Source organism: Mauremys mutica, unplaced genomic scaffold (assembly GCF_020497125.1).
Source record: "Mauremys mutica isolate MM-2020 ecotype Southern unplaced genomic scaffold, ASM2049712v1 000557F_np12_obj, whole genome shotgun sequence".
NCBI lineage: Eukaryota > Metazoa > Chordata > Testudines > Geoemydidae > Mauremys > Mauremys mutica.
The window spans coordinates 46,694-57,500 of record NW_025423004.1 but is presented as its reverse complement, the minus strand read 5'-3'; the positions used below and the strand labels follow the sequence as shown (position 1 = coordinate 57,500).

At 68.7% G+C, this 10,807-nt stretch overlaps 1 protein-coding gene across 3 annotated transcripts in view; it reads left to right on the top strand.

Annotated features, from left to right (window-relative positions):
• The window catches only part of EIF5A (eukaryotic translation initiation factor 5A), a 13,964-nt gene extending 3,563 nt beyond the window's left edge, over positions 1 to 10,401 (top strand). Inside the window, exons 1-7 of one of the 3 annotated variants that reach the window (XM_045000658.1) lie at positions 2,568 to 2,666; positions 6,008 to 6,058; positions 8,302 to 8,487; positions 8,569 to 8,673; positions 8,759 to 8,890; positions 9,300 to 9,373; positions 9,572 to 10,401. In XM_045000658.1, coding sequence (XP_044856593.1) covers positions 8,323 to 8,487; positions 8,569 to 8,673; positions 8,759 to 8,890; positions 9,300 to 9,362 — 465 coding nt within the window. In that variant the 5' untranslated portion in view covers positions 2,568 to 2,666; positions 6,008 to 6,058; positions 8,302 to 8,322 and the 3' untranslated portion in view covers positions 9,363 to 9,373; positions 9,572 to 10,401. Of the gene's footprint in view, positions 1 to 2,505; positions 2,667 to 6,007; positions 6,059 to 8,301; positions 8,488 to 8,568; positions 8,674 to 8,758; positions 8,891 to 9,299; positions 9,374 to 9,571 lie in introns of those variants that run through there. The other 2 variants (XM_045000657.1, XM_045000660.1) reach the window with 2 other exon arrangements.
• Positions 10,402 to 10,807: the final 406 nt, after the last annotated feature.

The following is a 10,807-nucleotide window of genomic DNA, read 5'->3' as shown; positions in this document are numbered from 1 at the left end:
GTGATTCTGGCGAGTGGGGAGGGGGTGACCCCAGGGGGGAGGGGATGATTCAGGGGGGCGGGGAGGGGGTGACCCCATGGGAGAGGGGGGCTGACCCAGGGGGCGGGGGTGACCCCGCGGGGGAGGGGATGATTCAGGGGGGCGGGGAGGGGTGACCCCGGGGGGGTGATTCTGGGGAGTGGGGAGGGATGACCCCGTGGGGGAGGGGATGATTCAGGGGGGCGGGGAGGGGGTGACCTCGTGGGGGAGGGGATGATTCAGGGGGGCAGGGAGGGGTGACCCCGGGGGGGTGATTCTGGGGAGTGGGGAGGGGGTGACCCCATGGGGGAGGGGATGATTCGGGGGGGCGGGGAGGGGTGACCCCGGGGGGGTGATTCTGGGGAGTGGGGAGGGGGTGACCCCATGGGGGAGGGGATGATTCGGGGGCCGGGGAGGGGTGACCCCGCGCGGGAGGGGATGATTCGGGGGGGCGGGGAGGGGTGACCCCGTGGGGGTGATTGGGGGGGCGGGGAGGGGTGACCCCGGGGGGGTGAGTCTGGGGAGTGGGGAGGGGGTGACCCCATGGGGGAGGGGATGATTCGGGGGGGCGGGGAGGGGTGACCCTGCGGGGGAGGGGATGATTCGGGGGGGCGGGGAGGGGTTACCCCATGGGGGTGATTGGGGGGGCGGGGAGGGGTGACCCCGGGGGGGTGATTCTGGGGAGTGGGGAGGGGGTGACCCCATGGGGGAGGGGATGATTCGGGGGGGGGCGGGGAGGGGGTGACCCCGCGGGGGACGGGGTAATTAGGGGAGTGGGGACGGGCAGACCCCGTGGGGGAGGGGATGATTCGGGGGGGCGGGGAGGGGTGACCCCGCGGGGGAGGGGATGATTCAGGGGGGCGGGGAGGGGTGACCCCGGGGGGGTGATTCTGGGGAGTGGGGAGGGGGTGACCCCGCGGGGGAGGGGATGATTCGGGGGGGCGGGGAGGGGGACCCCGCGGGGGAGGGGATGATTCAGGGGGGCGGGGAGGGGTGACCCCGGGGGGGTGATTCTGGGGAGTGGGGAGGGGGTGACCCCGCGGGGGAGGGGATGATTCGGGGGGGCGGGGAGGGGTGACCCCGGGGGGGTGATTCTGGGGAGTGGTGACCCCGTGGGGGAGGGGATGATTCAGGGGGGCGGGGAGGGGTGACCCCGGGGGGGTGAATCTGGGGGGCGGGGAGGGGTGACCCCGGGGGGGAGGGGATGATTCAGGGGGGCGGGGAGGGGGTGACCCCGCGGGGGTGATTGGGGGGGCGGGGTGGGGGTGACCCTGCGGGGGAGGGGATGATTCGGGGGGGGCAGGGAGGGGGTGACCCCGGGGGGGAGGGGATGATTCAGGGGGGCGGGGAGGGGTGACCCCATGGGGGAGGGGGTGATTCGGGGGGGCGGGGAGGGGTGACCCCATGGGGGAGGGGATGATTCAGGGGGGCAGGGAGGGGCTGACCCAGGGGGGCGGGGGTGACCCCCACGGGGGAGGGGATGATTCAGGGGGGCGGGGAGGGGTGACCCCATGGGAGAGGGGGGGCGACCCTGGGGGGCGGGGTGACCCCGTGGGGGAGGGGATGATTCGGGGGGGCGGGGAGGGGGTGACCCTGTGGGGGAGGGGATGATTCAGGGGGGTGGGGAGGGGGTGACCCCATGGGAGAGGGGGGCGACCCAGGGGGGTGGGGGTGACCCCGTGGGGGAGGGGATGATTCAGGGGGGCGGGGAGGGGGGTGTAAAACACCCCGAATCCTTTCAGGAGGCGTGTTCATATTTGTATTATTAAAGTAGCCTCATTAATATGAACTAATTTGCATAAATGTACATCTGTAACGACGAAAGAGGCGCAATTTCACGGTTGCTATGGTAACCATGGCGGCCACCCGGCTTCCAAGATGGCCGCCTCACCCCCACCCCCCGGCGGTGGGACTCTCTCTCCTCCCGGGTCCCGCTCTATGATTTCCCCCAACGGGTTGACGGAGGGCAGCCCGTAGGGGCGGATAGAAGTGCGCATGTGCGTAGTGGAGGGTCGGGGAGATGGTGCACGTGGATCACTGCGCGCGTGCTCAGTAGAGAACCCAGCGCGGTGGAATGGAGCATGGGCACGGGGTAATAATCAATGGAGATGGGGGGGGGGCTCTTTTGCGCATGCGCGTTGGAGCGTTTTGCGGCGAGGCGATGAGGCAGGCGTTTCTCGGATGCGCATGGGCCTTGAATGGCTACCAGGCTGGAACGAGGCAAGGTGTCTTGGGCACGCATGCGCATCGAGGCAGTATGTGTGCAGGGGCCGGCCGCGATCCTCTGCGCATGCGCACTGTCGGCCTGGCGCGCGGGGTGGCCGGGGAGCGCTCATGCGACTTGGCCGGCGTGTGCGGAGGGGGTGGGGCCTCGCCGCTCTCGCGGCGGCCCTCACCCAAGCGCGCCTGCGCCGCGGTGGCCGCCGGGCCGGCTTGTCGCCGCGGCGCCGGCGCGGCGCCCTCCGGCGCAGGCGCGCTGCGGCGTGGGCGTCCCCCCCCCCCCCTCGCGCCGCTGTCAGGCGGGGGGCCGCCTCGTTTGGGTGTGGGGCGGCATAAGTGCGCGTGCGCACTGCGGGCTGGGTTGCAGCAGGCAGAGCACAGCACGAGCGAAGCCAAGCGGCGGCGGCGGCGGTTGAGCTCGCGGTCGGGTGAGTGCGCGCGCGCGCGCGTGGTGTGTGTGCGGGTGGGTGCGCGCGCCGCCGGCTGGCCCCGTGCGCGCGGGAGCGAGGCCGAGGGGCGGTTGGGGACAACCCCCCCCCCGGTCGCGCGCGCGCGGGGAATGGGGGGGAGCGGCGCGCGAGGGAGGCCAGGCCGCGCCGCCCCTCCCCCCCGCCCCACACCGCGTGGAGAGGCCTGGCCCGGGGGGGGGCGCCTGGGGGGATCACCTGAGGGCTGGGGGGGGGCTGAGGGGGGTTGCCCCCCCCGAGGGCTTGAGGGGGGGGGTTGGGTTCCTTGAGGGCTAGTGGGGGAGGCTTCAGGGGGGGGGTTGGGGTCCCCTGAGGACTGGGGGGGGTTTCCTGAGGGTTAGTGGGGGAGGCTTGAGGGGCTCCCTGAGGTCTTGAGGGGGGTTGGGGTCGCCTGAGGGCTAGTGGGGGGTGTTGGGAGTGGGCTGAGGGGGTTGGGGGTCCCCTAATGGCTCCCTGAGGTCTTGAGGGGGGTTGGGGTTTCCTGAGGACTGGGGGGGTTTCCTGAGGGTTAGTGGGGGAGGCTTGAGGGGGGTTGGGGTCGCCTGAGGGCTATGGGGGGTGTTGGGAGTGGGCTGAGGGGGTTGGGGGTCCCCTAATGGCTCCCTGGGGGGTTGGGGGCTCCCTGAGGGCTATGGGGGGTGTTGGGGGTCCCCTAATGGCTCCCTGAGGGCTTGAGGGGGGGGTTGGGGGTTGGGGGCTCCCTGAGGGCTTGAGGGGGTTTCCTGAGGGCTAGTGGGGAAGGCTGAGGGTGGTTGGGGTCCCCTGAGGGCTAGAAGGAGGGTTGGGGGTGGGCTGAGGGCTTGTGGGGGAGGCTGAGGGGGGGTTGGGGTCCCCTGAGGGCTAGTGGGGAAGGCTGGGGGGGTTGGGGTCCCTTGGGGGGGGCTCGGGGGGTTCCCTGAGGGTTAGTGGGGGAGGCTTGAGGGGCTCCCTGAGGGCTTGAGGGGGGTTGGGGTTTCCTGAGGGCTATGGGGGGTGTTGGGAGTGGGCTGAGGGGGTTTGGGGTCCCCTATGGGCAAGTGGGGGAGGCTTGAGGGGGGTTGGGAGTGGGCTGAGGGGGTTGGGGGTCCCCTAATGGCTCCCTGAGGTGTTGAGGGGGGTTGGGGTTCCCTGAGGACTGGGGGGTTCCATGAGGGCTAGTGGGGGAGGCTGAGGGGGGTTGGGGTCGCCTGAGGGCTAGTGGGGGGGGGGTTGGGAGTGGGCTTAGGGGGTTGGGGGTCCCCTAATGGCTCCCTGAGGGCTTGAGGGGGGGGTTGGGGGTTGGGGGCTCCCTGAGGGCTTAAGGGGGTTTCCTGAGGGCTAGTGGGGAAGGCTGAGGGTCGTTGGGGTCCCCTGAGGGCTAGAAGGAGGGTTGGGGGTGGGCTGAGGGCTTGTGGGGGAGGCTGAGGGGGGGTTGGGGTCCCCTGAGGGCTAGTGGGGGAGGCTGGGGGGGTTGGGGTCCCTTGGGGGGGGCTCGGGGGGTTCCCTGAGGGTTAGTGGGGGAGGCTTGAGGGGCTCCCTGAGGTCTTGAGGGGGGGTTGGGGTTTCCTGAGGGCTATGGGGGGTGTTGGGAGTGGGCTGAGGGGGTTTGGGGTCCCCTATGGGCAAGTGCGGGAGGCTTGAGGGGGGTTGGGAGTGGGCTGAGGGGGTTGGGGGTCCCCTAATGGCTCCCTGAGGTTTTGAGGGGGGTTGGGGTTCCCTGAGGACTGGGGGGGTTCCCTGAGGGCTAGTGGGGGAGGCTGAGGGTGGTTGGGGTCCCCTGAGGGCTAGAAGGAGGGTTGGGGGTGGGCTGAGGGCTTGTGGGGGAGGCTGAGGGGGGGTTGGGGTCCCCTGAGGGCTAGTGGGGGAGGCTGGGGGGGTTGGGGGCTCCCTGAGGGCTAGTGGGGGAGGCTCGGGGGGTTCCCTGAGGGCTCGAGGTGGGGGTTGGGGTTCTCTGAGGGCTGGGTGCTGGGTTGGAGTGGGATTAGGGGGGTTGGGGTCCCCTGAGGGCTTGGAGGGTTGGGGTGGGCTGGGGTCCCCTAAGGGCTAGTGGAGTTCCCTAAGGGCTAGAGGGGGGGTTGGGGGGTGGGCTGAGAGGGTCTGGGGCCCCCTAAGGGCTAGGGGATCCCCTAAAAGCATGGAGGGGGAGTTTGGGTTCCTCTGGGAGTAGTGGGGGGGTCTTGCTGTGGGGGGTGGGCAGGTGGGCCTCATGGAGAGGGAAGGAGAAGCAGCGATCCGGTGGGCGGCCCTTGGTTCCTCCTGGCGGGGGCAGGAAGAAGGGGAGATGAGGGTCCTCCTAAGGGAAGGGGTTTGGGGCGATGGGGTCTGGTGGGAGGAATGAGACCTGGTTAGCTGTGGGGGGAGGAGGCCCTTGGATTAGCTGTGGGGGCAGAGTGGGGAGGGGATGAGGACGGTGGGGGGCTTGGGTCTCCGTACAGTGGGGCGCAGAGGGCAGGGGTTCTCAATGGCTGTTGCCTTGCCCTGGAGGAAATTAATGGGGGTGAGGGGGACCGTGGGTTGCCCTAGAGTGAGGAGGATTTGGGGGAGGGGTCCCCTTAGCAGGGTGGGGGATTGGAGGTGATCTCTGTGGGTTTTCCCCTATAGGATAGAAGGGTTTGGGGGTGGGTGGGATCCCCCTAGGGAATGGGAGGGGAGGAAGGAGAGTTGGGTGGGGGGTGGCTGTGGGGACTGAACTGGCCATCTCCCAGGGAGGGGTTGGGGGTGGGGGGAACCCCCATTGGGGTGTGGGAGGGGTTCCCCTGGAGAGGGCTGCCTGGGAGATCTGGGGAAGCCTCTGGGGTTCAGGGAGTGAGGTCAGGACATAACGGGGGGCGATAGATGGGGGAGACACTTGCCTCCCTCTGTAAGGAAGATCTCCCCCCTGCCCCCCCCAAATGGGTCTGGAGATCCCCCGCCCCCCAATTTCAGGGAAGGGAGAAGGCCTGAGTGCTGGTGGCTGGGCCTGCATTGCTTAAAAGAGACTCTGGGTCGAGAGAATGGGGGGTGCCGGGACCTGCATCGTGTCTTAGACCCCCCTCTTCTTGGGGGAGTCACCGCTCCCTTCCGTGCTGGGGGGAGGCCTCTAGCGTGAGGAGGGGGAAACTGAGGCAGTCTGGAATCTGCAGCAGGGTTTGGGGGTGCAAGGGGGGGCTGTACGGTGGCCTAGGTGGCTGGCTGACGCATGGGGCAGAGCCGTGGGGCAGGGAGGGCCCCGGCGCCGCGTGTGGGAGGGAGCTGCCGGGGCCGCCGAGCCGGCCTGGTTCCTTCCCCGGCGCTCAGGGCAGGAACTTTTCACCGATTTCTCAGCTGCCGGAGTTTTTTTTTTTTTCCTGCCTCCCCCCTGCCAGCTGCAGACGGAAGCACGTGTGTGGAGCGGCCCGGCCCGGCTGTCACCCAGCGTGAGCTATGGGGAGCAGTTGTGCTAATCAGTTATGGGTGGGAGTGGGGCGCGAGGGAGGGGGGGGGGAGGTAATTAAACCGAAACGGAAAAGCCCCGTCCCCGATCTGGTGCCTTGGGGAACCGTGAACCCTCCCAGCAGCCTGCCTCAGGCTCTGGCTGGGGGGGAGAAACAGCCCCCCCCCGCCCCCGTGGCTAGCGGGCCCTGCGGGGCACTTGCCTGCTCTGTAACCGGCCGCGTGGAGCCGTTCCTGGCCTGTCACCGCGCTTGGCAAGCAGACCTGGCCGCCGCCTCTGCTCTGGTTGAACCCGGGTCAGGGATGAGTCATCTGGTCCCCTCCTCCACGCCGTGGGGAGGGGAGGGGGAATCCAGGCCTGGGACCCATGTCCTGACTTGCTTTCTGGGGGGCGGGGGGGTGTCCCTGACTGAGGGGGAGATGGGAGCAGAGCCGGAGAACAGGTGCTGGGAGTCACCTCAAATGAGGGCACCAGGGTTCTCCGAATCGGCCCTTAATAGGGGGGTTTCCCAGAGCTGGGGAGAGAACCCAGGAGTCCTGGCTCCTGGCCCCCCACCACTCTAACCCACCAGCCCCCACACCCCTCCCAGAGCTGGGGAGAGAACCCAGGAGTCCTGGCTCCCAGCCCCCCCTGCTCTAACCCACCAGCCCCCATACCGCTCCCAGAGCCGGGGAGAGAACCCAGGAGTCCTGGCTCCCAGCCCCCCTGCTCTAACCCACCAGCCCCCACTGCCCTCCCCGAGCCGGGGAGAGAACCCAGGAGTCCTGGCTCCCAGCCCCCCCTGCTCTAACCACCAGCCCCCACTCCCCTCCCTAAGGAGGAAGGGCTGTGAAGCAGGACTCCTGGGTTCTTGCACCCTAAGAGGTGGCTAGTAGTCCCTCCCCAGGCTGGTGCCCGCGGCTGGCTCCTGGCCGTCTGCCCTGTGCCTGGGGCTCCCTGGAGGAGGGGAAATCCCCTGGGGCTGCTGCTTCCTGATGCGAATCTGGGGGCCGGGGCTACCGGGCACCCGGCCCTGCTGGCCAGGAGGGGGCGGCTGCTGCGCGCACCGGGTGGCTGTGGGGGAGAGTTGGGAGTCGAGTCCCTCTGTAAAGCAGCGCTGCTCTGGGCTCCAGTGTGTGAGTCCCCGCTAGCCCGGCCTGGGCTTCCCCCCCCCGCTAGCCCCCCTGTTAGCCCGGTCTGGGCTCCCCCCAGCTCTGCCGGTGCCCCTCACTCCCGACCCGCAGCCCCCTGCCCCTCCCAGCTCTGCCAGTGCCCCTCACTCCAGACCCTGGCGTTTCCCGCCTCTCCCCAGAGCTGGCTGCAGCCTGGTGCCCTGGCAGGCTCGAGGTGGAGTCGCGGTGCCAGGCCCCCCTCCCTGCCTCCGAGCTCGCGGCGGGATCGGGGAGGGTCTGAACCCAGCTAAGCCCAGGTTGAGGGAGCGGTGGCTGGGTCGGGGGGGGAGGGCTCTAGGTTGCCCCTTGCCTGGGGGAGGCAGGGGGGGGGCGATTATGGACGGGGCCTAGGCGCTGTCGTTCCACCCCCCTGTGTCTGGTTAATGCTCCGGGACAGGGAGTGTCTCTTGGTGTGGGGCGGGGCAGATCTCAGGGCAGAAGGGTCTGCGGAACCCCTGGTGTGATGGGGGGGGAAGATCTTGGTGGGGAGGGGTCTGTGGAGTCCCTGGTGTGGTGGGGGAGGGGGGCTAGATCTTGGGGGAGGGGAAGGGGTCTGTGTTCTCCCTGGGGTCATGGGATGGGCCCCAGGTTTGGGGGGGAGGGGTTTGTGGCACCCCAGTGTGGTGGGGAGGGATCTGTGGTAGCCCCTGGTGCGGTGGGGGACCCAGATCTCTGGGGGGAGGGCAGGGTCTGCACAAGCCCTGGTGTGATTGGGGGAAGGGGGCTGTGTGAGGGGGGGCATATCTGGGGGGGGAGAGGGGTCTGTGTAAGCCCTGGTGTGATGGGGGCAGATCTTGGGGGAGGGGGGGTCTGTATAAGCCCTGGTGTGATTAGGGGGGGTCTGTAAGACCTGGTTTGATGGGGGGGGGCATATCTTGATGGGGGGGAGGGGTCTGTGTAAGCCCTGGTGTGATGGGGGGAAGGGGTCGTCAGCTCTGGTGTGAGGGGGTGGGCCCCAGATTTGAGGGGAGGGGTCCCTAAGCCCTGGTTTGCTGGGGGAGCGGGGTGGGCCCAGATCTCAGCTGGGGTCTCTGGGTGCCACTGTAACCGGCCTGGTCTACCCCCCCCCCGGCAGTTCCTCTCACGCCCCATCACCATGGCCGATGACCTGGACTTCGAGACCGGCGACGCCGGGGCCTCCGCCACCTTCCCCATGCAGTGCTCGGCCCTGCGCAAAAACGGCTTCGTGGTGCTCAAGGGGCGTCCCTGCAAGATCGTCGAGATGTCCACCTCCAAGACGGGCAAGCACGGGCACGCCAAGGTAGGGGGCTCTGCCGCTGGGGGGCAGCGGGGGGGCGCCGTGGGGCGGCTCCCAGGCTGACTGTCCCGCCTCCCCCCCCAGGTGCACCTGGTCGGCATCGACATCTTCACCGGGAAGAAATACGAAGATATCTGCCCTTCCACCCACAACATGGACGTGCCCAACATCAAGAGAAACGACTTCCAGGTAAGGGGGGGGCACCCTGGGGCGCCGGGGGGGGGCGGCTGAACCCCGCGGTGGCGCTAAGGGCCCCCCCACCCTTGCCTTGCAGCTGATCGGGATCCAGGACGGGTACCTGTCCCTCCTCCAGGACAGCGGGGAAGTGCGGGAGGACCTACGTCTGCCCGAGGGCGACCTGGGCAAAGAGATTGAGCAGAAATACGACTGCGGAGAAGAGATCCTGGTAAGGGGGGGCGGGGGGGGCAGTGCTGGGGGGGGGCCTCCCCCCAGGTCAAAGGGGCAGGGCATGAACACCCCTTTGCTGCTCAGTCTCGGCAACGGGCACAGGCTCTCGGCAAAGTCAGGCAGCGCCGCTGCGCCGTGACCCCGGTTACAATAATCTTCCAGCAGCGGATCTCCAAGCACCTCGCGGAGGCGCTCGGCAACGCTAGCCCCGCGATGGGGAAACTGAGGCACGGAGGGGCGGCCGGTGACTTGCCCGGGGTCACCCCACCAGCTGGGACTAGAACTCGGGGCCCTGTTTGCCCCAGTAGCATCTAGCGACTGGCCCCCCCAAAGGAAGGGAGCTGGGGGGGGGGAAGCAGGATCTTACCAAGTGTGGCCCCCTGACCCCTCCTCCCCTCGCCCCCCAGATCACCGTGCTGTCCGCCATGACCGAGGAAGCTGCTGTCGCCATCAAAGCCATGGCTAAATAAAGGAACCACAGGTGGGTGCTGGGGGGGGTATTGCGGGGGGGGGGGTCGGAGGGGGCCACTTCTGGGTCTTGCTAGCCAAGCCTGGAAGCGGGTCCACCAGCCTCTGCAGGGGCCTGGCTGCTGCGGGGGCAGGAGGGTTTGGCAAGGGTTGGGGGGGGCAGGGCTAGGCCGTGCCCCCCCCCCCCCATAACGGCTCCTTCCTTTTCTAGGGCAGCGGCAGCAACTTTTACTACGAACCAGAGAGAATTGCGACCCCCCCCCCAAAACCGGCTCCATGTGGCTCAGCCCCCCCCAACACCCCCCAGCCTCCCCCGGGGGGGGATTTAAACCCACAGAACAAAAATCCTTTTAATTTGGTCTTTGTTTGGTTCTGGAAGCTGATCTCCCCCCCCTCCCCCCGCGGCCCCCCCCCTCCGGGGTGCTCGGAACACTACAGGGGTGCGAGGAAGGGGGGGGGATTATTTAAAGGGGCGGGAGAGAAATTGACACAAGCGGGGTGGGAAGCCTCCCCCCAAAAAACCTGGCCATTGTGGGTCTCAGAGCCCCCCAAAGTCCCTGCAGCTCTCAGGTCCCTCTGTAAGGGGGGGGGGGTGCCCCAACCCCAGCAGAAAACAGACACTCTGCCCCCTCCCCCTGCAGGCCCCCCCCCCTTGTTTGGCCTCTCCTAGGTCAAAAAGGCTGGTGAGTGACTGCGGGGGGGAGGGCACAGTATCCTGCTGCCTTCTCATTGGCTGAGGTGACCCTGAGCTGTCTGCTTCCCGTCATCCCCCCCCAGCTGTGGGGCAGCTGTTGCCAGGGGCGATGCCCCTGTTCTGGCCCCGCCCCCCACTGTTTGGAGGAGGGGGAGCTGCGCCCCCCGCCCCAGCACCCCCCCTGTCGCCTCCCTGCCGGAGCTCTCGGGGTGCGGGCAAAGGGGGGGTGTCCTTGGTCACTCACTAGCCCCCCCTTCTCCAGGTTCACCCTCCCCCGCCCTGCTGTCAAGGGGTCACTGCCCCCCCCCATTTGTTAATCAGCCTCAATAAAAGAAGTTTAATACGAAGCTCTGGCTCATGTCTCCTGCTGCGACCTGCTCTGGGGGGGAACCCCGGTGTCTCTCCACATCCGCCCCCACCCCCGGGGTGTTCACTTCCTGTCCTAACCCGGGGCCTGCTCTGTGGCCCTGATCTCATGGGGGACCATGCAGCCTGCCCCGGGGGGGGGGGGGGGGGGGAAGTGTCTGTCATGGCTGGTGTGATTGAGGCAGGGTGCTGGGCAGCACCGGGCACAAGGGGGGGGCCTGGTTTCAGGGGGGGTCTGGCCCATGGTGCCCCCTGAGTTTGGCTGGAGGGGGAGCTCAAAGCCCTGGGTTTCAATGGGGCCAAAGCGTCTGTGTCTCGTCTCTCCCCCCCCCCCCCCATCGGGGGGGGTGGGGGGGCCGGCTGCAGCCAGTGCTGGAAAATCCACCT